The 25,519-nt window shown below is 39.2% G+C and overlaps 1 protein-coding gene across 1 annotated transcript in view; it reads left to right on the top strand.

Annotated features, from left to right (window-relative positions):
• LOC134846732 (protocadherin Fat 4-like) overlaps positions 1 to 15,803 on the top strand; it is a 38,532-nt gene extending 22,729 nt beyond the window's left edge. Inside the window, exons 4-10 of the mRNA XM_063864118.1 lie at positions 450 to 1,569; positions 2,137 to 2,248; positions 2,632 to 2,838; positions 13,592 to 13,740; positions 14,065 to 14,275; positions 14,589 to 14,698; positions 15,152 to 15,803. Of these exons, the coding sequence (XP_063720188.1) occupies positions 450 to 1,569; positions 2,137 to 2,248; positions 2,632 to 2,838; positions 13,592 to 13,740; positions 14,065 to 14,275; positions 14,589 to 14,698; positions 15,152 to 15,609 (2,367 nt within the window). The 3' untranslated portion in view covers positions 15,610 to 15,803. The remainder of the gene's footprint in view (positions 1 to 449; positions 1,570 to 2,136; positions 2,249 to 2,631; positions 2,839 to 13,591; positions 13,741 to 14,064; positions 14,276 to 14,588; positions 14,699 to 15,151) is intronic.
• Positions 15,804 to 25,519: the final 9,716 nt, after the last annotated feature.

Genomic DNA, 25,519 nt, shown 5'->3' with positions numbered 1-25,519 from the left:
CAAAATTAGTATATTTTGGCGCCAAAGCGCCTTTAAAAAATTTTAAGGGCCCGTCAGCAAAAAAATGGATATCTCAAAATAGTGCAAAGGGTCGGCAGGGGGTCGAAAACCCAGAGGAAAGAGACGTCCCCCCCCCCCCCCCCTGAATCCGCTGGTAATTTAGTAATTCCTAGTTTTTTGTGTGGGTGACTTTAAATTTAGTATATCAAAAATTGGGCTCAAAAAATTCAAATTTCCATTTCTTAATATTTTTTGGGTATACGTTTTTGCGCAAGCATTTCATTTATTTTTTGCTTATTCTCATTTTTCCAAACTATCCTAATACGTAATCTTGATTAAATAAATTTAAAGTCATATAACGGAAAATTAGCCGGGAATCATAAATGCAGAATTGCTCCCTGTCCTAGCAGCACGCACGCATAACCACGTACAGTGACGTGATGTTTCAGACTACAGCTACGGACATAGACGAAGGTCCGAACGCCGAAGTCGTCTACTCTGTCGACCCCACGAGCCCAGACTTCGCCTCCGCCTCTGATTGGTCAATCAACTCGGACGACGGGTGGTCTCCTGTCATCCAATTGGACTACGAGTCGGGACAACGAAGCTACGAATTCTTGATTCACGCAAGGGGATTTTTAGACCCCTCAAAAACAGACTCAACAAATGTTAATATCACAATATTTAATTGTAACGATGAAGCGCCATATTACATGACAGGAACTACTCTCTATTTCTCAATTGCCGAAGGCGACTACAATACTCCGACAACTGTGACCCCAACCAGTCCCTTGACGGGTCTGGCTTCTGTTCTGGACGACGACAGCTCTGGTTTTATTTTTACCGTTCTCGGAACTTCCGACGAGTTTTTTGTTGTTCCGACAACGGGTGAGATTCTAACCGCAGTCGCAAGTTATGATGCCGAAAGTGAATCGGAGTACAATTTGACAGTTCGGGTCAACGACACTGATTCGCCGTCTTTGTACATTGATGTGACGTGTGTTGTCCAAGTCGCAGATCAGAACGAGTTTGAACCCGTCTGCGGATCAAGTCAGTATATCGAAACAGTTGCAGAAGACACGCCAGTTGGCACATCGGTTATAACAGTCACAGCGACCGACGCCGACCAATCACAAACTGTCGGATTTTCGATCGACCGACAAGTTTATATCAACGACTCAAACCCAACAGCAGAGATACCGGCTAACTCGTTCACAATTGACGCTAACTCGGGTTTGGTTGCCGTTGGGTCGGCTTTAGACTACGAGAAAGGAACTCGGATTCTTCTCGACGTTTGCGTCACCGACACCGGATCTCCGAGTACTAAATCGTCGACTTGTTCGGTGACATTGATAATTATTGACGTCAACGACAACGCACCTGTTTGGATTAACACGAGATCCCCTAATTTCTACACTCAAGCGTACTCGTGTGACTCGGTGGACTCGGGATTGTACTCAATTGCCGAGGTTGAAGCGATCGACGCCGACGCGGACGAAACTGACTTCGGAACTGTAACTTACGAGTTCTTCGATAGCCCTGGCATGTTTGAGCTCGACCAAGTTACAGGTATGTTAAAATAAATTAAGTTGTTTGACAACTAGTACCGTCGTCATTAACGTTTTTGCCGAATTTTGTACCGTTATTACCGACTAGTAACGTCATTACCGAATATTTTTTTTGGAGGGGGGGGACAAGTTTTTCCCCAGGGACCCGAACCTCTACCGACCCAAAGGGTTCCACTTTGTGATAGTTGCCAACTATTATCAGTGAGATAAATAAAAAAACGCGATTCGATCACTTGCAATTCTCTGGGATTTGATCCCTTACCACCCACAGGGTGCCCACTTTGGCAATACTTTACTGCACGCATTTTTAGCCTAGTGACAATAAGATTTCTAGAGGCGCCTTAACGACAATAAACATAATTTTGAAGGTTGAACACGTGCTAAAAAGGAAATTTGTGGCTTTTTATAAAACTTGCACAGTATTTTCCTACCGTGCAGTATTATAAAATTTGAGATCCACCTAAAAGTAGACCCAAAAAGAACTTTTAGAACTTTTTGAACCAGCTCGACAAAATCTTAGATCTGGCCCTGTAACAAAATTGTATCTTATATTTAATTGTTTTTCTAGGAGACATCTACCTGAAAGTGGGTGCTAGTCTGGAATGCTACCGGACATTTGTGCTCACAGTCCAGGCATACGACTCAGGCTCACCCTCCAATGAGGCACAATGCACTGTCAGGTCAGAACAGTTACAATTTGATATCCTACGAAAGTTTTTGAAGGCACGAAAAAGAAAAGGCTATGATATATCTTGATTTTAATTGAATGATTTAAAGTCTAAAACTATAATTAAAAATAATGCGCAAAAAATATATCTTTTTTCTAATCTAGCACCACCTTCACAAGATAGCATTATAACCCATCAAAGGAAAATCCCATTCAATAACCAATAACTTGAACAGACCTTATAGTAGTCATCATGCAAATAAATGGTCTGAAAAATCGTTGCCCAATGTATGTTGAAATCAAAACTTCTGTAAGCATTTTCTTAAATCTATTAGTTTAAACTTCTTAAACCACTCTTTTTCTGCAATCTTTTCTCAGAACAAGTTACTATTTTAGAATCGATACTTTTCCCTCCAGCCATCACTCAGTGCGAGTGGGACTGAACCTTGCCCTGGAGAGATTCGAGGGGGATGTTGGGAACTTCCTCTCCTCCTGCACTGCATTTATCCGATCCACCACAAGTTATTCTTCCGGATACTGTGGATACATGAACCCCACAAAGTTCAATTCGCCAACTGCCAGAGAGAGAAGAGCACTCGTCAGGTGAGATGATCTTAGTTTGGATAAAAGTTAATCGGTAATATGTAAAAGTATCACGAAAATTATCTCCAAGCCCTAAATTTTTCCAATGGCCTTTCAATATTGTCAATAAAAACGTTTATTAGATTAATGATCACAAAACTAAACAAGATTTCTCACATCAGGGTGGTGCCCTGATGCTTCTTAAGATCTATAGAGCTATGTTCGCCTAAAATAATTGGTGAAACTTTGAAAAATAAAGAAAAAACTTGAAAAGCAGAAAAGGAAAAAAAATATATATCCCTCCACGTGCCTAATTTTGCTTCTAATAACGTAGTAACGTAGCAGTCATAGCAAATAACCTGCTTAAACCAATTCCGAACAATTTCTAAGCCGGACTACATATCCGGTTAACTGTTACTAGCGCGAATTATATCGCTAGTTAAATGTCGCAAATCGGCTATATTAACAATCTTTACTCCCCAATAAGGTAAAACGTCATTCTAAATTTGAGGTCAGCTAAGCAAAACTTTTCGGATGATTCGAAAAAAATTTCATAAAAAAAGCTAGTCGCAAATTATCTGGAGAAAAAAACCATCTCGGGCCCAAATATCCAAATACTCATTGACTTTCTTCAAAAGTCGGAACAAAAGCTAAAAAATCACAATCTCTAAAAATGGTACAAATTTAGTTTATTGAAGAAAACCATCTTCCACAGGCAGTGATAGGTTTGCGTCTAGAACCGCATTATCTGGAGGCACTTAGCACAGTGGTAAGGCGTTCTTTTTGAAATCGTCAGATCGTGTGTTCGATCACATGCCATGGCAATGATAGTGTGTGAAGACAAGCTCTCACTTGACCTCCAGCTTCAGGTCTACCACAACCTGACCAAGTTTGGCTGCAATAGTGGTACCACGTAAAAGTTCAAGACGCAAAAAAAACAGCCTTGAGTCGCAAAAAACAGCTTCGCTCAGCAAAAATAACACTGTCTGGAATGTGGGGAGATTATACAAATGGACTATCCTCGACAGGACTGATAGCTCCTCTGCGATTCGCAGGAACTACAATTATTATTATTATTTGGAGCAAATTAATATGGCTGCTATTCAGTTTGGACCAGCGCTGATTAAAACTGATACCGTGGACACGGAAGAAACCAAAACCCGCCTTGACTGCCGTCATTGAATGGTTTTTCAATATCAACACCTTTAGTTTGATTCGAAATTTTTCTCGGAAAAAATGCTGCTCAGAAAACCATTTCAATTGTTTTTAAACTCAGTTGTGTAATTATGATCCAAAATGGGCTTGCTCATGATCCAAAATTATGATTCAAAAATGGGTGTTATTATGATCCAAAAAGTGACTTAATGGGTTTTACGGGGATTTGCTCATGAAATCCAATTAGCAATTCAATCTATAAAACAGCCGCCAAATTAATTGCTGTCTGTGGAATTGAAACACAACTTATAGAAAATTATATAGTTTTTACAAATTTAATTACTGATTTTTGTTACATTTCTGACGTCAAATAAAGCAGTTTGCAACTAAGCTTTAAATTTGATTTTGGCTGCCTAAATGGATATCTAAATTTATTTTCTTCAAAAACAAATATATTTTTTTTGTTCCGACTTTCGATACGAAAGTAACGGAATATTTGTGCTCGGGGTGGGTTTTTTTTTCTTCAGACAAATTTCGACTTTTTAACTAGCCATTTTTGACGGCACTTTTTATATCATTCGAAAGGTATTGTTGCCCTGAGCTTAAATTTAATAAGATAGTTCACCTGTGATCATTTTTCGTAAAGTTATGGAGGTTTAAAGATTGCCATTTTGGCCAATTTGGGACTATTAACGCGCGATATTTTTCGCGCTATTAACGCGTAAGCGAGTTTTAATCCGCCTCAGAAATCGTTCCAAATTGGTTCAAGGAAGCTTATGTGCCATAATTGGTTTGTTAATAGGAGCAAAATCTATCACTTAGTACTTATTATGACCTGTGGGGGATGATTTTTTTTTTTAAAATCAAATTTTAGAAAAAAAAGTTTCATTTTTTTGATAACATTTAATTTTTGTATGTTATTACTGCTCCATAAAACTTAAAAAACAGTCGGAACATTCAGGGCTCTGCCTTGATACGAGCAGTCTTATTGTTCCGACTTTCGATACGAAAGTAACGGAACATTTGTGCTCGGGGTGGGTTTTTTTTTCTTCAGACAAATTTCGAATTTTTAACTAGCCATTTTTGACGACACTTTTATATCCATTGAAAGCTATTGTTGTCCTGAGCTTGAATTTGAAAAGATATTTTAACTGTGATCATTTTTCGTAAAGTTATGGAGGTTTAAAGATTGCCATTTTGGCCAATTTGGGACAATTAATGCGCGATAAATCGCGCGGGTTGACTTGTCATAGATAGATATCGCTAAATTAAAAAATACTCCAGTTTAATGACAATTTTTAGAGCTGGTTCAGGGTTATTTCTTGGCAATCTTTCTCATATACACGCTTGGATAGTTAGCCATGTCAAAATCCTGAACCACCACCGAAAGAAGGAAAAACTTGATCGAGTTGACTTTCACGTTTTGTTAGATCTCTTGATTTCGATAAAAATGGGTCTTTTAGCCAACAATTGGCCAAAACTGAAAAAAATTTCCCATTCGCACAAATAATAATAAAGTCTAAAGACGTAGATTTTTGAATGAATTCTTTGTTATATCTCTAGGACAAAAAGTCAGGCGGCCCAAAAGAAGAATCTACGAAGCAAAAAATAATTTCTGAAATTTTTGTCTAATTTAGCTAAATAGATTTGCCGCGGCCTGCAGAGTTTATAAGAAAAAAGGTTGGAGAAAGCATTTATTGTTTAGCAAGTTTATCAATTCTAACACCAGAATTAGTATCCAAACCTTTTGATTTTTTTGCAAAGAATTAAGTGAAGAGAAGAAGAATTATAGGTGAAATACATACCTATATCTATAAAACAAGGAGTTGTACATTTTTGTCACTATGTCGCATTTTTGTCACAGAATGGATTGCTGATGTCGATTTCAATTAAAAAATTTATTGTCTTCGCTTGCTTTGTTTATCATAGAAATTTGTCGCGTACCCAGTGGTTTTTTAAGTCATTCGAAGAACAAAACTTTGATCGAAATATAAAAGTCTCAGAGATGGTTAATGAAAACGACGACTGCTTTGGAAACAGCACAAAGTTTTTGTACATCAGATATCTCACCAAATGATTTTCAAAATATCGCCAATTTTTTCTCGGCATGGAGGAAGTACCTTCACGTTCATTGTATAAGTCAAGAGGGACTCGTCACTTTACATTTATTCTTGAAACCAAAACGTTGTTTTTTCTCGACACTGAGAAAATTGTTCGGGCATTTTTTTGTCAATCGAATTACGACTGCTGTAAAAGTTTGAAAGCGATTTATCATATAAACTTGAGCGACAAGTTTTTGGGGCAAAATAGAATAGGAAATAAGATTGAAATAGAAAACCAAAGAAAAAATGAAATCTATACACTTTTCAAGCTAAAACGTATCGAAACATTTCATGATGTTTGTGTTTTATAGATGTGGTACCGTGTAGTACTGTTGCCACAGTAACCTTGGAGAAAGTGTTTTTAATATTCTGTTATGTATTGTTAGTATTATTCAAGGCCATCCATGCAGGCCAAACGTAACAGTCATTTGGACGGTTGCGATCTTAGGAGACACATGAACGTGATCTCTAACAAAACCAAGTAAATCAGAAGTCAAAATTAAATGTTTCAATTAATCTCTTTGGTTCTTACCTACTCATAGCATAACATTATTACATGGCGCAGCCAGCAGGATTTCTGTCCCAGGACAATAGAACAGATATGGGGATCCCTGTATTTTGGATAACCGCGAATTCCGACCCTCCTTGGAATTTCAAGATATGGCTAGACCAATTTTTTTTGGCAGTTACTAAAAAGGAGAGCGTGAATCCGGAAAAATTGTTAGAAGAACCGAAAGAAGTTCTATTGGAACCGTTACCAAGACCAGAGACCCCACGAGAACATGAAAACGCTCAGGCGATTACAGAAAGGGAGGCTCGAGACCAACTAGCCCGGGACAAGATATCCTTCTGGACAATGAAGAAAGAAAAACTAGAGGACCAAAGGTTGGACACAACGTATATTACAACGAGGTACAGAAAAGAGTAGCCTTTAGATTATTCCTGGCGTTGGGAACAGAAGGAAAGAAGAAATTTTTACAAAAGAACCCGCATGTAGAAGTTTCAACGTTAGAATTCCGACAGATGGTTGCCTTGGCTAAGACTTCATTTGATAAATCACAGAGTGTTCAGTATGAACGGTACAAACTGTTAAATCGTTCACAGGAAACAGGGGAATCACTCGAGGCATTTCATGCCGCATTGTGCTCAAGCAGCCAGAGCAGAATTAGGGACACTGGAGGACGAACTAGTGCGTGACCTATTCATATCGAAAATGAAAAATGTGGTACTACAAGACACATTAACATTTGAAACATTTTCACCAGAGGAAGTATTGAAAAGGGCGTTGAAATTTGATCAAAGTAAACAGACAACTCAGGCATTTCAGAAAACTAATGCAACGACTGCAAGTACAGCTCAGGTAAATGGAACAATGAAGATAAAACAAGAACCAATCATGAGTATTGGCAATAAAAATGCTAATGGAAGGAGACAACCGAACAACATGTACAAAAAGAAATCATCAGACAGAAAGGAGGGTAGAAACTTTACAGACCCGAAAACGTGTACTCGATGTGGTCGACTATTTGGGGAAGGACGTTTGAAGAAATGTCCGGCCATGGGCAAAACATGTAAAAACTGTTCTAAACCAAATCACTTTGCAAAAATGTGTAAGTCACAGCAAGTAAATGAGATTGCGGAAAAATCCTCCAGCTCAGGATTTAATTCAGTCGTTTGACTCGTGTGAGGAGTTCGAAATTATGGCTATTGAATCAGAATTGTCTTCGATGGAAGAAATAGATGAGTATATAAAACAGCAATCAAATAAAAACCAAGATATCAAAAAGAGTAGCAAGGACATACAGAAGGTTGATATTCGCAGAAATACCCGAGCGAAACTAATAAGGTCATTAAAAGCTTTGGTGAGCATAGATCATCAAATCATAAACATGACTATTGATACGGGTAGTCCAGTATCATTTTTGAACTGAGCGACTGCAAAGCAAATTCTAGAGTCTTCAAAAAATACGAGGTTCATTCCACGGGAGAATCTCAACTTGACTACAAAATTTGTAGACTATAACAAACAGCCGATTAATATACTGGGTGCAATCACCACGAACATCCGTTCAGCAGGGTGGGAGGTGGTGGGAGCATCGTTCTTAATCACAGAACGACGCACGCGATGTATTTTGGGGTTGGACTTACAAAGCAAAGTCGGGATACACACAACACAGAAGTTGGCACCAAAAGAAAAGACGAGGTTTGACGTGTTACTGTGCGAACAGTCAGAAGGTTGGAAAAACAAATTTTATAGTAAATTTAAAAACCTTTTTGATCGTCAAGGGTGTTCGAAAAATCACGTTGTCAGCACAAAGTCCAAATACCCACTTTGTCCATTACAAGAAAAAGGGAGACGCATCTCAATACACATACAAGAGAAAGTGTATGAGGAAATGGAAAAACTGTTAAAAGAGGGACATATAAAACGTCTAGACAAATGTACTAGTGATTGCTTTATAGCACCTATTGTAATAACAGCAAAAAAGATGATTCCATAAAATTGGCGTTAGATGCAAAACCCATAAATAGACAATTGTTCAAAAATAAAAATCAAATGCCTAATGTGGATGAATTATTGGATTGGGTCAGCCAAATAATCATAGCAAATGAAAGCGGTACACTGTATTTCTCAGTATTAGATCTGAAGTATGCCTACAGTCAACTTAAGCTGACTGCAGAGACAGCTAAACAATGCAATTTTAACATCATAGGTGGGCAAGCTACTGGAACATACAGATTTTTGACCGGATTTTACGGTTTGGCAGATATGCCAGCGGAGTTTCAAAAAGCTATGGACAGAACATTGAACCATGCGGAAAATACATTCTGTTTTCTTGACGATATACTCATTGTGTCTAAAGGAAAGGAACAAGAACATGAAAAATTGATCATGAACGTGCTGGAAAAGTAAGACAAAGAAAACTTAGCACTAAAATTGTCGAAATGTGAACTCTTTCAACAGGAGGTGAATTGTTTGGGACATAAGTTATCGATGGAGGGTATTTCTCCAAAGATAATAAAAACGGAAGCGATATTGAAGCTTAGTCCGCCAACCTCATTGAAACAACTTAGATAATTTCTGAGTAGTATAAATCATTTGGCCAAATTCATTCCAAACGCAGCTACCTTAACTGAAAAGTTGAGACCTCTGCTGCGAGAAAAAAATGAGAAAAAAAAAACTCAAAAGTGGGAAAATTCAAGTAAAAAATTCGAATGGAAAGAAAAACATTGGGAGATTTTCAAATCAATAAAAGCAGCGGTTGCGAACATAACAAAATTCATTATTACGACCCTAAGTTGGCTACTAGGGTAAAATGTGACGCCAGCCATAGTGGGCTAGGCGCATCGTTGGAACAACAAAAAGTGGAGGGGAAGTGGATACCGATCGCATTCGCGTCGAGATATTTAAACACACAAGAAAAAAAATACTCCACAAGTGAGTTGGAACTGCTAGCAGCAGTATGGTCGGTTGACCGATTTAAACACTATTTGTTAGGAAAAGAAATCGTGATAGCCACGGACCATAAAGCACTGGTTTCTGCCTTGGATGAAAATAAGTCAAATAAAAGCTACCAATCTAGGCTGACTAGATGGGTAGACAGATTACTACCCTATCAATTTAAGGTTCTTCATTTACCAGGGAAAGATATGGGTATAGTAGAATACCTATCTAGAAACCCGAAGGGTGAACCATGGCAGGAGTCAGTATTGGATGAAAAATTTGTAGTCACATCGATCGAAAGTTTTCATAAAGCTCTCGACTGTTTAAACAGTCGACTGAGTGATCCTGATAGGCTCGACCGGAAGGAAAACGTTCTAGAATATTCTAGAATTGATCAAAATGCATCAAATCAGAATACGTCATCTACCCGTTGCTATGGCAACCAAAACGGTTCAAAACGGACAAAGCACGACCGGAACGGAAGAAATGAAGATTCGCGTTCGTTTCAACGAGAAAAGTTTGAAAACTCAAAAATCAGTTTATCTCAAAATCGTCAGCAAATACAGTCGGTCGAATCAGTTCGAAAAATCGGAAAGTTATCAAGTCGTGAATCAGAAAATATGCATTCTGGCGAAACAATAAAAAGAGGAAAAGAAAACAAGATGGTCAGAATTCAGGATCGGAAAAACGCAGACACATTGAGGGAGGAAATAACAGAAACGACGTTCCAAAGAACCAGAATGATACAAAGGACCCCAAACAGATCAGAGTCAGAGAATTCGGACTTTGAACAAATACCACAGGCGAATTGGAACCGGATGAACAGACAAATCAGAACAGACACGGGAAATAGCGGTCAGTCAACATCAACTGCTATAACAGCCCAACCAATGTTAGTTTCATTTTGGGAACTAATAGGATCGGAAAGGAGTAAGGAACCCCGATCAAGGATGGAAATAGAAGCCAATTCGGTGATGCAGAGCCCGAAACCACCGGGACAAACCCAATCAGGAGATGAACCTGAGATTGGACAAATCTTTGAAGTGGATTTAACGATGGACATCATTGATGAACCGGACTACAGTTCAGGAACTGAGACTTGTATGGTCACACCGCAACAGAAAACGAGAGGTGGACATAAATCGCGGAAAAGCAATTACCAACTGTCGGAGCAGTTAAATGAAACAAATGGCCCACTATCACTCGAGAAATTATTCGACAAAAGTCTACTGGCGGAACTAGTATCAGAAGATACTTAGATGGATCGGCTCAGGCGAGTGGTGGAACGGAACGACAGACACGGGTTTGAGCTAATGGGTCCATACACCAATCCTCTGTGGCACCAGATGTCGGTAGTAGATGACTGCCTACTGGTGGACAATCGTTTAGCCGTACCAGAGAAGCTGAGACAAGCGGTGCTTCGACGACTTCATCAAGCACATCCTGGCCAAGAAGCGATGTTGGAGGTTTCCAACTACTTATGGTAGCCAGACATGCACAAAAACATAGTCAATATGGCCGAAGAAAGTAGGAGTTGCACTCGTTATGGTAAGAATGCTAAATATGTAATTCCAAAAAATTCGGCCAAACCACTTCCACTGTTGACACAGTCTGGTCAAGAATTGCAATTAGACTATGCGGGTCCACTCGAAGACCATAAGGGGAAGATATATTTGTTAGTTGCTATTGATAGATACTCAAAATTTCCGTCAGTTAAAGTAACGAAATCTACAGGGGGAAAATCAACAATAAATATTCTACGTACCTATATTGACACACATGGAATACCAGAATCGATTAAAACGGATCAGTTTTCCGGGTTTAAAGGAAAATCAATAAAAAAGTTTTGCACCGAAAATAATATTACTCAAAAATTCTGTCCAGTCGATGATCATCGAGGATGTGGACTAGTCGAACGAACGATACAAACTATTAAACAAAGATTGAGAGTAATGCTACTCGAAGAAAAAGTACAATCTATTAAACTGTGCTCGAGCACAATAATTAGGACCTAAGATGGAATAAACAGAAAACAATTAAGTTGTCTCCGTTTGAAGCGCATTTTGGTCGATTACCAAAAATTGAGTTTAAAATTGCAAGGGATAAATTTCTGAAGGAATCTGATCGTTTAGATAAAGAACATTTGGAGAGATCGGCGTTAATAGCATCGCAGTTAAAGAGACGCATCGATCAATCCAGGGACAATGTAAAAATCATACGAAAAGGTCAGAATAGCCGGATGGTCAGCCCACTGTTTCTATGCAACACTGCGGCGGCAAAAGAAAGAGCTAGGGCAAAGGAACTAAAGCAGCTACTAGAGGCCAATGCGAGATGGAATGTCACCAGACGGGATATCTCAGATAGCGAGCTACGACAAATTGTAGACGAAACGAGCACAATAAATCCCGAACTGAGAAAGGAACTCCTCTACTCATGGGAAAGAGGATTTATCGAAGACAAACAGACTACATCGAATGATAGCTGGTCAGGAAGCTTCCTCCGCAAACATGAGCAAAGGAAAAGTGGAAAGACCCTAACAATACCGTTGAAAAACAAAATAGTGGCAGAGACACCATCAACAATCAAAACGGCTGCTGGTGCAGTATAACGAAAGAGTGATATAGCGAGATCAAAACTGCAAACACAGCCCAAAGCACAGAGTTCGGAGAAAAAGAGGAGCCCAACGTAGGAGCAAACAACAGAAGACAGTATCACATCATGAAGACGTAGACAGTGAGTCGGCTGAAGAACATGATGCGAAAGACCAGGGGCCAACCGATCAGGAAATAGAAGACAATCGACTAATGGACAAGTTTCAAAACTCGCCAAACGTAGTTACGTCGAAAGAAACAAAGACGGGCGGGGGCCTAAATTTAGGAGGAAAAAGGGTTAAGCCAAATAGAGCAGGCCCACTAGTCCAAAGTGCAAGAGCTGCAAAGGTCAAGACGCAAGAGCCACGTACAACGAAAGCTGTCAAAACAGCAAAAGAATCAAAGAAGCGGGATACGAGCAATGAAGCCGTCTACTTAGAGTCGGCTGCACCGAAAGAAGCCCCAGTGAGTAAAAGGATCACACGGCAAACTAGCGAAAAGGAAATTATGGACACATTCCAGAATAACAATATGACAACAAAAGAATGGGAAGAAATCACAAACCAGCTTTTGACCCGAGGGATACAAAACGAAGCAGAAAAACTACTGACTCAACATGCGGAATCAGTCGACAATAGCCCGGCAGTTTTTGCGGACGAGTCGGACAAAGAAGAGGATACAGCGACAGTCAGACGAAGCAGTCGATTAACAAAGAACCAGGGACCAAAGAGATACGGCAGCCCCGTATCACACTCTTTAAAGTTGATTAGTTGTGATGACGATATGACAGAGCTAAATTTTGCAGCACTTGAGGCCTACAGATTGAGATTGGCGAAGTTAAACATCAATAACAAAGAAACAACATTGGAGAACAACACGTTTGACCTACTAGAGAGACATCTGTTCAAAAGGAAATTCGGAGCTACATCGTTGGATGAGTCGGGATTGTGGAACGCTGCAAGAAACAAAGCGGAAGTGATGAAGAAAACAACCAAGGAAAACTAAGCTAAAATGAAAACAATTCAGTAAACTGAGACTTATATACTATTTATAAAATTTTATAAGGTATTATATAAAATTTTGTTGTCCTCAGGGGAATGTGGTACCGTGTAGTACTGTTGCCACAGTAACCTTGGAGAAAGTGTTATTAATATTCTGTTATGTATTGTTAGTAATATTCAAGGCCATCCATGCAGGTCAAACGTAACAGTCATTTGGACGGTTGCGATCTTAGGAGACACATGAACGTGAGTGATCTCCAACAAAACCAAGTAAATCAGAAGTCAAAATTAAATGTTTCAATTATTCTCTTTTGATCTTACCTACTCATAGCATAACATTATCACAATAGATATGTTTTATTTTTATAAATATTTTATGTTTCATTTGGAAAGAAAGTCAAAAATAGTAAACAGTAGGAATATCATAAATTTATTTAAAATGTTAATTTTGACGAATTTGATTGGCGTGTTTGATTTTAGTGACACTGAAGTGGAAGTGTATTTTGTGGTGGATGATGGGGCAAGTACAGTGAATGACCTAGACACCGTCATGCAGTTCCTCCCGCAGCAAGAACTGTACGACATTCTGGCAAAAACAGACTACGGAGACCCCACACAACAATATATCGGTAAGTTCACTTAATTTGTCTGCGGTTGTTTAAAAAAGGCCAGCATTTTTGCCACTCAAGCAAAAGTGCGAGGGTTCGAGGCCATCAGTGATAGGCACTCATTTCTTAAAGGAGGCCAATTTTTTTACTAACCTGAAAAAAATTGAAAATGATCACTTTATTTTCATTCAAATTATTGTGTAAAGACTGTAGTTCTTACCGTCAAGTCATAACTGTTTTTCGAGGAACACTCCTACTGTGGACGATGGTTGACCTCCCGATAACGGACAAACTTTGTTCCTCTATATTGTTTATTGAAAGTTCTCATCAGCAGTTGTACTTTAGACTCATACACGTACACCAGTCCCATAGGAGTGAGTAGCAACCCCATTTATTACGTCAGCAGATCTGATTCCCCTCCCCCAGTCGGGGACAAGAAGAGGTGGGTGGAGTCGCCGGGAGGCACTGCCGTATTCGTTTTGCTGGGGCTTCTCGGCTTCATCCTCCTCTCGGCTATGATGCTCTACGCGACGTACTCTATTGTTCGCTACATCAGGCAAGCCTCGTTTTTATTTTTTAAAATCTGGGATAATTTCTTTTAAATCACAAATTTCTAGATTTGTTTCAGATTCTAGATCTTTTCTAAGAGAAACATGTCAGGACACTGGCTCAGTAACATTGTAATTTGAATGGCATTTCTAGTGGAAAATACAAATATTTAGCTACGCCTTCAAATATGGCACCAAACACGTTTTTAGAATTTTTCGACCAACGCGCTTCTATAATTTTTCGACTGACCTGCTTTTTTTGTCAGGTTTGCATTTTAGTCTGTTTTGTTTTTTAGTTCCAAAAATATCTTTTAATTGCAGATCTCGAAAAGTGATTGGGCCAGACATGGAGGCCAGGAAGAACTGGAAAAAGGCCATAAGGAAAGCCATGCTCATCAGTCGATTGTCCACTGCCAAGGCCATAGACCCAAGTACCAGTTTATTCTGATTAATAACATACAGCCAATCAGTGGAATATTATGAAAAGTTTTGCTCCTTTGTTTTTTTTTTGCTTCCTCATTTATTACATGTCCTCCCAAACTAAACAAAAAAAACACGAATTTTATCTTATTATCTCAATACTATACCAAAAAAGGAAAGCAGTATTTATCATTCAAACTATCAAAGCATAACAAATGGTTGAAGTGATGATAACACCCTATAAAATCTCGATTTTTAGTCCAATGGACTTTATATTTTGTGGTATACTATGGCGCAAGTGGTAGTGATAGGCTATTGATGGCAATCATCTGGTTGCCGGTTCGAAACTCGAGCTTGCGCTTTAATTTGCAGGTGAGCTTTTGCAATTAGACTTAGCTCAGTTAAACTTTAATAATTTACATTCATGTTCGACTGTTTAAACAAATAAAAAACAATTTCTGTAGCAACTGGGCGTGTGTACGTGTACAACAAGATGACCAGGTCCTCCAGATGGCTGCAGACGGTGACAGGGGAGGCTATCAAGACGGACCAAGAATACTGGATGGAGGAGGTGGATGATCCGAATCCCACCAAGGCAGACACTCAGAGGGAGGCAGTCGAAGAAGCAGACACTGAGAAACGGACAGTCAAAGAAACAGACTCTGAACAGGGGACATTCAAAGAAGCCGACACTGAGAAGAAGACAGTCGAAGAAGAAGAGGCTGAAAAGGGGACTTTCAAAGAACCAGACACTGAGAAGAAGACAGTCGAAGAAGAAGAAGAAGAAGAAGAAGAAGAAGAAGAAGCTGAAAAGAGGACAGTAGAAGAACCGGAGACGGAACGTGAAGAAAAGCTTGGGTTTGATTATGAAGAGCGAGGGCGAGAGAAGAAGGTTTGGTTCGAGATTCCAGTAGTCGAGTGAACAGAGAGGAAGGAAAGTACGAACAAAACAGCTACTGACGAAAAAATATATTATCAAAACATTGATTTAATTCAGAAAAACTGGGGACAAATCTACAATACGAAATGAAGAGCAAAAACTAGTCTTAGGACTGCTGTGTAATGATTTATGACTTTTTTTAACCCAGTAGTGACAAATTTGTGAATCAATGATATATATGTGGACATATGTGGACTGCTTGTGTAAAACAACACCATATTTCTTATTTTATCACAAGTTTTATATAACAATCAGATAAAAATCTGAAGATGCTTATGTATGTAGAGGAAGAAGAACGAGATAATGAATTTTTCTCAATTCAAATATGCTGCTATCCCAAGATCTCGCCTTGACTTGAAACGCATTCGCAGCCAATATATACTACTTTTGAGGTGTGTGAGCTCCGAAAAACAAAATTGCAATGCGTCTGGAATGAAATATCATTTGATAGATCCTGCATAGCATATTGCAGAAATCAAAACTAATTTAAATTAAAAAAGAGTTGATGGAAGTAGTGAAATAGATTGATGGATGTATCAGTCTTGATGATTTTTTCTGGAAGTCTTAAATTGGTTTACACTGAATTTGAATTTTTCGCGTTTTGACTTTGATTTCTTTGCGTTCACAGTGTGGTCACGGTATCATTTCTGTCAGTGCCAAATCAGTGCGAAGCATGATCTGTTAGTGCCATCAGTGCCATCAAATTAATATGAGTGCCAGTTTTTTTTGTCGCGCCTCTTTACTGAACTGTTCAAAATCAAAAGTCTAAGAAGGGTTACTCAGTTTATTTTTTTTCGAATAGTATGAGCAGTATGAGAAGAAGAAATTGGCAAATGCGTTTTCAATGACGCCTGATTGGCAATGGAGGGTTTCAGTGTTTGGATGGGAAAGGCAACAAATAACATGAATTTCGATGTAAAGTATGCAACAAGTCGTTTTCTATGGGGAATATGGGGATCATGGTGATGAAGTCACATTCCAAACGGAACAAAAACCATCCAAAATTGAATAATCTAAGGCGCCAAACTATGAATGTAAAGCAAACTGGAGCAAAACTCTGTTGAGTCTAGCTCAGTTTCGAATGACGTTTTGAAACTTGTTGCCGAGGAAAGTTTGCCTACCCCTTAACCAGTGTTAGTAAATGATGCTACACGCAAGGCATAAATTTTTCATGCATTACATTTGGTTGAAATATGTTCATCTTCTTGCAGCTCGGAATAAGGCACCAGTTGTTCAAGATCATGTTACCCGAAAGTGCTATAACTGGCGGCTATCAATGCTGAAAGCAAAGACTATGAATAACTTGAAGTGATCTAGTGATCTATGAATAACTGGAATTAGTGATCTATTCACAGTTGAAATGCTTGCGGTTGTGAAGAAAACCAATTTTTATGTTCTCCCGTTTGATGAATGTTCACAGTATGAATCTCAAGAAGTGGCAGCTCGATATTCATATTCGAGTATGGGATAACAAACAGCTTAAAGTTTAGTGGTAAATTATGTTGGTATCTTAAGTACACAGCGATAGTAGGGAAGTGGGTTGGTAATAACTTGTTCAATCATTCGTAATAGAAAGAAATGACAGTTGTATGCAGATAAAGCGCATTTCGAATGATGTAGAAAACTAATACACGAATGCGGGGGATTTAGATGCTAGGTAGAAATCATGCGTATGCGCAACTACCACAGAGGCTAAACTCCCTTAGGTAGCAAATGGTATAATACCGAGCATTTTTTCAGGAGAAAAATAAGCTAGAAGGGAAGACTGTAGAATATGAAAGTCTAGGCTAACCTAAGTAGTGCGTGGACACATTCCTGTGGCTAGAGCGCAGTGACCCTCCCCTTTTTGTTTCCCTTCGGATTGTACGCGACAGCATACATAAATAGCTTCTGGCCCAGTTCGGCCTTGCTTATGCCCGGCGACGTAGTTCCATTTAGGAGGGTTCAGGCCACTTCGGTACTCGTAGATATGCACACCGAGTAGTTCAGCCAAAATGGGCATGTCCGATTCAATAATACCCCGACCGAGTAACGACTGTTTGGGGTCGAAGTAAGGGCAATAAAAAGAACTCAGGCGGCACGCCTGTTTTTTCTGTTGCTCCTTGGTTCCCTCTGTAAGGCCCAGGACCTTACTCGGTTCCCAGTTAGAAAATGAATGCAATTAAGGAAGCAACAGGATCCCCCAAGCGCGCACTCCATCAAAACGAATTCGTGAGAAATCGGGTCAATGGTATCGTGGTCATTGAGGGAAACAGGTTTCCGCCCAAGCGATAGTCCCAGGGTTCGACAAACACGTGCTCTGGACTCTATACTCAAATGGGGCATCGGGACGTCAGATACGAGAAACATTCGCTGTATTGAGCATTCTGAGCAATTTGCGCACACAAAAAGGCAGCTTCCCGTTTCCCGTAAATTATCGGTGTGATACTTGCGATTAGCGGAACGCTCCAGCTCCAGATAACCCCCTTGGTAAATTAAATCCTCCTGATCAATATGCACAAGGGTAGGAAGGGTGTTCATCTCATGAAGCACTATTTTTCCTTTCCTGTAAAGCGTGTTGTCAGTCAATGTGAACGAGGCAGCTTTACGCTTAAACGCCTTCTGTTGAGGATTAGTTAGGTCGGGAAGGGGCTTACGATCACCCGTTAATACAGCCCGGCGATAATCGACTATTCTCTTGTATGTTTCGAACTTCATGGTTTGCAAAAATTGGAATTGATTAAAGCGTACGAGTTAATAGTGGACATACGTTGTAAACTTGGTTTTGTCAATAGAGCTAAGTAGCAGAGTAAACAATTGGTTAAGTTTAGGGTTTAGGGTCGTGGTAAGGGTCGTGGTAATATGCAAAAGGGTAGGAAGGGTGTTCATCTCATGAAGCACTATTTTTCCTTTCCTGTAAAGCGTGTTGTCAGTCAATGTGAACGAAGCAGCTTTACGCTTAAACGCCTTCTGTTGAGGATTAGTTAGGTCGGAAAGGGGCTTACGATCACCCGTTAATACAGCCCGGGAATAATCGACTATTTTCTTGTATGTTTCGAACTTCATGGTTTGCAAGAATTGGAATTGATTAAAGCGTATGAGTATTGTGGACATACCTTGTAAGCTTGGTTTAGTCAATAGAGCTAAGTAGCAGAGTAAACAATTGGTTAAGTTGCGAAATCGACCAAAACAAAGAGAGACTAAGCAGGATTTTAAAACGGTACAGAGTTTGCAAACCCCAACGCCACCTTGTGCAGACATAGACTCACTGTTAGAGTTCATCAGAATCCAAAGAGAAACAAACAAAAAGAATAGTTCTAAGTGCCACAGGTGTAAATCAAGCTGAATACAAAAGCGCGCTCACTATGTTTTATTGTAACTCTTATTCAACCTTACGTCATAACTGCTCCTCAATGTCAATTCATATGTCAATTCTCCCCAAATGGAAACTACCGGGGCTAGCTTTATGAAACTCATATGACGGATACTAGAGATGATTTGAGCCGGGCATGCAAAAATCCAGACCCTTCGGACCCACAGCCCTAAGTGATAACGATTCCCGGAAATGCAAATTGCACTATCAGAACTCGGTAACTAGTGGTTGGAATAGGCTCAAAATCTAGGATGTTGAAGGCCTAATTGAGGGAAGCTTAAATTTGGAACCCCAGACCCCTAAGACCCCCACTTTCCCGGCCTCCAATGAATAGAGGGAGATGAAACTTGGATGAATTTTAGTTAGTGGCAAGATACATCTTGTATTATAACTTGAAGCAAATCCGGCGATTCAGCCGGAAGCCAATAGCACTTGGAAAAACACCCTCTTAGACAATTTGCGCGAAGTGATGAATGGTGACATAACCATTTTATTGCGACAATTGCGATAATAGTTTTTTCCGGAAAAAGAGATAATGGACCTTAGAAATGGGATAACTTGTGAAGTATTAATGGGATATGAATGAAACTTGGTAGTTCAGACCCCCACGGAATTCTGAACCTAAATATGGAAATTTGACCCCGGTTGACCCCTGGGTGACCTTAAGTTGACCTTTGGGCGTTTTGAACCAAACTTGCATGGAAAACCCCGAGATTGACACCGGAAAGTGGCGTATTCCCCAGCCCAACCCTGGAAATGAAAATGGGTCACCTTGCTAAAAATTAGGAAGAAAACATATATATTGGGAGTTAGAGCAGAAGTCGATCGAGGTACAGTTTTACATTGCAACCTTGGAGTAGTGGATTTAATTCAAAGTGGACTTGGTAAACATTGCGTTCAGTTTAGCTTGGCGAGTGATCTATTAATAGCAACTAGACTAAAGAAAAGTAGTCCCAGAGGAAATTGATAGTAATAGGACCGTAGCATGAGAATTAAGAATCCTAAATCTTATGAACGGACGGGGGTTCTACTTGGCTTCCCGGAGGTGACTTTTTGGTTTGATTTGACACCTAATAGACGAAATACCTTACCCTGATAGCTAGAAGGTCGGGATTAGAGGCAGAAGAATTTTTGCTAGCGAATCGAGTAGTTGGTTCTCGAAGTAAGAGAACAACAAAGCAGAAATAGTAGATAGTTAATTCTCGTCAGAGATTCTCTAGTGAGATAATAGTTCAGTATTAGTGGAATTAGCTGGAAGTTAATGGCAATAAGGCAATTTATGCTGGCAAATCGCACACCCTTTCCTTTTGATTTGATTATTAGATTATAACCTGGCCACTCAGAGCCCTCTGTAATCAGACGTATAATCATCTGAATTAAATGACAATTAGAAACTCTTGCAATTTTATCGAGTAGACAAGACAGCCGGAAAAGCAATACACAAAAGGGGCAAGCAACAGAGAGCAGTACAGGATTTTTGCCACCAAACCAACCCTTTCGGGATTGTAGAAAGTAGTGAATCTCAATCATCCCGCTGAATTCACTGCTAACAGGACAGCTTGCGAAGGAATCCCCTAATTCTCTAATCCTTGCACAATTGTTGTTAGAAAGATAAGCAGCTGATAAGACAGGATTTACCCGAAACCATGAAAAAAATTACTTACATGAATCGTAATTATGTGTGAGGAAATGACGGCAAAAATCTTACTCGAGAGGTTTACCTCAAAGATAGCTAAACCGCCTTGTAAAATTACACGCTCAATGTAAAGCTCAAAATGGTAGAAAATTGAACTAGACTTTTTAGAAAACCCATATTGTCTCACTATAAGCAAGAAACTGCTCGGTATCATTTTACTTAAAAATGAAAAACGCCCCTTATTAAAAGGTTATAATTTGACTTGGAAACTTGTATTTGACTTGGAAATTTGACTTGGAAACTTACTTAGTTAAATAGTGATTTCAATAAGAAATTATGGTGGCAGTTTTGCCGCAATACTCGAAATGATTGTTCACTTTGACGCAATTTTGACGCGATTTTCGAAATGATTGATTTTACAGAACAAAACACCAGCTAGGAGCAAAGGGTCAAACTGCATACAAAACGCAAGAGCTGGCAGAATCAAGAACTAGCAAAAAATGTAATTACCAAAAAAAACAAGACTGCTCCTATCAGGGTAACAAACCAATTATGGCAAATAACCTTCGTTTAACCAATTCGATTGATTTATAAGACGGATTAAATCTCCGCTTACGCGTTAATAGCGCGACTTATATCGCGCGTTAATTGTCCTAAATCGGTCAAAATGGCCAAAATGGCCATCTTTGAACCCTAATAAATTTACCAAAACAATCAGAGGTGAAATATCTTTTCAAATTTGAGATCAGGGCAACAATACCTTTCGAAGGATATAAAAAAATTCCGTCAAAAATGGCTAGTTAAAAAGTCGAAACTTGTCTGAATAAAAAAAAACCCACCCGAGCACAAATATTCCGTTACTTTCGTATCGAAAGTCGGAACAAAAACAAAAAACAAAACAGATTGATTATTAGGCTTGTATCTTGAATATCCGTAACTATGTTTTTTTTTTTCATTAGCAAGATATTGCACTCAGAAAAAACTTATAACTGCTCAAAAGAGCTCCAGTCTGATAAACCAAAAAAATCAAATAGACCTATTCATGGGGAGTGAAAATATCTCTTGAAGCAGGGGCGGATCTAGGATTTTCTTGAGGGGAGGAGGGCGGATTTTCAAAAAATTTTCGAAAATTTTGACGACCTTTTTTTTTTTTAGGTCGATCAGATTGATTTTCAGAGCTCTCCCAAAGCAGTAAAAAGACCCCGAAGGCGCCTTTAGAAAAATTTTAGGGTCGGTCGGCCAAAAATGGATTTCTTAAAAAGTACCAAAGGGGGGACCCTTTGGGTTGGCAAGGGTTCGAATTCCTGAGGGGAGGGGGGGCGAAACAAAAAAGAACTCGTAAATTCCCATCATTATCTTTTACGGGATCAATTTCAAAAAAACGCTGCATTAAAAAAAATAAGGGTTGACGAAAAAGAAAAGGCAAAATTAAGACGTTAAAGTGAGTGAATGCTTAACCCCCGATTGCACCAAACTTTGAAGGTGCATGAAGACGCTTTGAAAAAAGGGCTGAAAGAAACGTATAAAATTACTAAAAATCATAACACGGCAAAAAACTCTCTCGATACGACTCTCTGCATGGTTGAAATGACTCCAAGTAAACAACCACTGCAATCGATTTTGCATGACACAAATAGTTGTGAAGCGACCATTCTGAGTCATCAGGTTCTGAAAAGTTTTGAATCGACTAAGGGAATAAACAAAGGCCGCCAAAAACAAATGATTTTTAAACTCGGCTCAAATGCCAAATGGAACAAAATTCAGTGCTTTAAATTAAAAAAGTGGATGAAGGGGCAAACAAAACTTTTCCATTAAAATGATCTTGGAAGGTTAATTGATTCGCAATTATTGAGGGACTCATCGCATTTTTGCGCTAAAGACAAAATTATTTCTCATTAAGTAAAAAGGTTATTTTTCTCCACTGAAAATTAATGGGACGGAACACCTAAAATTTATTTTTTAACTGAATTAAAGCTGAATCTCAATAAAAAAAGCTGTGATGGCAGTCATAATGAACATGCAAGGCGACGGTTGTCAGAACTTTACGGTCAAACGAATATCATAATTGACAATTGACTCTAAACTATAATTGATTCAGATATACGTGGCTCTTACTGTTATCGAAGTTAGCAGAAACAGTGACTAAAATCGCACGCAACCTACAAGTTTTTGATGCAACAACTTTCTGAAACCACTTGCCTAGTTTGAGTTATGAGTAACTGTGATCTTGCAAGGTTGCAGCTGATTTGAAAAATGGCCTGTCTTTCCTATCTCAAAAATTGTTAGCTACGCAATGTTTCTGAGCTTTCCGAATAATTGACTGATGCGGCCTTAGTGCACGATCCATCGATTGAAAGCCAAAAAAATCAGGAAGATAGAAGAACAAGACTGCTCGTATCAGGGCGAAGCCTTGAATGTTCCGACTGCCTTTTAAGGTTTATGGAGCAGTAATAACATTAAAAAATTAAATGTAATAAAACAAAATGAAATAATTTTTTTCTAAAATTTGAAATTTTTGTATGAAAATCATCCCCCCACACGCCATATAAAGTACAAAAATATAGATTTCGCTCCTTGTAACAAATCAATTATTCCAAATAAGCTTCTTTCAACCAATTTGGAACGAGTTCTAAGACGGATTAACTCTCCGCTTACGCGTTAATTGCGCGAAATATATCGCGCGTTAATTGTCCCAAATTGGCCAAAATGGCAATCTTAAAACTCCCCTAACTTTACAAAAATTTTTATTTTTTTTTTTTTTTTTTTTTTTATCCAAATGTTTTTTTTTTTTTTTTTTTTTTCAGATACATCTTTAAATCATCAAATCAAAATAAATTGGTTTCGAATGGTGCTTGTTTTTCGTTGCTTGTTCACAGTTGTCATCCTGTGTTTTTATCTTCAAACATCTCATATTCTTCGAAATATTATGCAAATGGTGTCGAAATTCTAATATCATAGGAGTCAGTTATGCGCGATGAAAGCCCCAGTTAACAGCGTGTGAATTTTTAGAATGCCATTCCAATTGTGTAACCGTCCTCAACGCCGAGGGATCGCCATTTGGATCTTGTGCCTCTGATGCAAATGTTGGTTGCTCTTAGTATAGCGAATGAAATTCTACATCTCACCCAGCACATGACATGATTATATGGGCGGTCCCATTTTGATGCCAGACCATCTGCTAGTCGTTTGAGGAAAAACGTAAACTCCGGTGCCAAAACACCATCTATTGAAGTGACAAGTGGAGTGAAAGACATGTGCTTTTCTTCACAAGCCGGTCCATACTTATTTTTATTTTCAATCTCTGCAGTTTTCAGTACATTCATGGGATTGCGGTTTTGGTAAGACGGAGCGTCAGTGTCTGTAACACGGATGTCGAACGACGCAGCCGACTGTCTATCCCAAACCCCACGAGCTGAAAGATCTGCAATTAGTGCCGGGGTTCCATTTTCTATATCTGGTTCTTTTACGACAGGTTCTCTTTTCACATCTTTCCACAAAATTGAAGCAAGATCGCCCACTGCGTCTCTTATTTCGTTGTGTCGTAGTGTTACCAGTCCACCCTTCTTGCAAGAAAGTGCATGCTGTAAGTCAAAATCTTGTTGAAATCCATCGCATCTCGAGAAAGAACGTTTGAGTGGTTTTCTGTACCTGACACATAGAGCGTCTCTGAACTCTGTGGCTGACAAATCAAAATTATCTTTCAACAAGGGCAGCGAAGTTAGCCACAAGGAACAGTTGTTGTCGATTATTCTCCGGATCGCTCGTTTCTGATCTGCTGGTAAAACTGCAAGCAATTCATCGAGTTTATCTTTGTCCACAGCATTTTGTTTCTCCTCGTGATTTTTTCTTGCTTCTCTCATCTTTGTTTTGTGTAGAGTTTGTTCGAAATCATCTTGGTGAAGGATCGAACTCACGAGACAGTCGGTTGCTTCACGTGAAGTAGAAAATGCTAGTTCGGCACCTTCTGTTGGATTTCGTACACCTAGTCCCCCTCTTTTGACAGGAAGTGAATACAAAACACGATCTGAGTGTGTGACACTAGAAGTTCCTAGTAAGCTTGGCAAAAAATTTTCCTCCAGCATCTTCTCGAGAGGAGCAAACAGCTGCGACGTATCTTTGACTACTCTCTGGACAAAATTCCATTCGAATTGCAGTGATCTTGTTAATCCAACTAAAGCAGCTTGAGGTTCTTTTTCTGCCACTTTGGACAACTCGCTAAGACAATCCAACCATTCTTGGACCTTTTTTGTAGTGAAACGAGTTTTGCCTTCATCAGAGCCAATAAATCCGCCCAAATATCTTCTACCTTCAACTATTCTGATGCCGAACCTGTCAAACAATTGATGAGCTTTTTCAACAAAATTCGGGTGAACAACCAAATAACTTTTGCTTGGCTCGGGGTAATAGCCATACTTCGAACCTTTTTCTGTCAAAGATGACAACCATTCAACCAGGTTTTCTAGTGCGCCAAGAGCTCCCGAATCATCTGCATACCATGTTTGTAAATACTTATCTCGGTCTTTGAGTGATTCAATCAATGGCATCAATGAAACCCCATAGAATAACATCGCTAGTGGATCACCTTGTGTAGTGCCTTCACTACTGAAAAGAAGTTCTGTCGTTCCTGCAACGATTAGCGGCGCATACCCTCTATATGTGTTGAAAAGAAATCGTGAGCACCTTGGCCAAAGTATTCTAGCATTCCATAGAGCCGTTTCCCTGTTCAATGCATTGAATGCATTTGAGGCATCCATCAATAGAAGACCATGTCCGTCCTCTTTGGTGCTATTAAACAACTCCTCCACTGCATGTACAGCTCCTTCTATTCCTGCTTTCACACCACAAGCTAGTTGTTGAGATCCACAGGTTTCTTCGAGATCTTTTTTGGTCGCTTCGGCCATACA

The sequence above is a fragment of the Symsagittifera roscoffensis genome, chromosome 5 (genome assembly GCF_963678635.1).
Source record: "Symsagittifera roscoffensis chromosome 5, txSymRosc1.1, whole genome shotgun sequence".
Classification (NCBI taxonomy): Eukaryota; Metazoa; Xenacoelomorpha; order Acoela; family Convolutidae; genus Symsagittifera; species Symsagittifera roscoffensis.
This window is presented reverse-complemented; position numbering and strand designations above follow the sequence as displayed.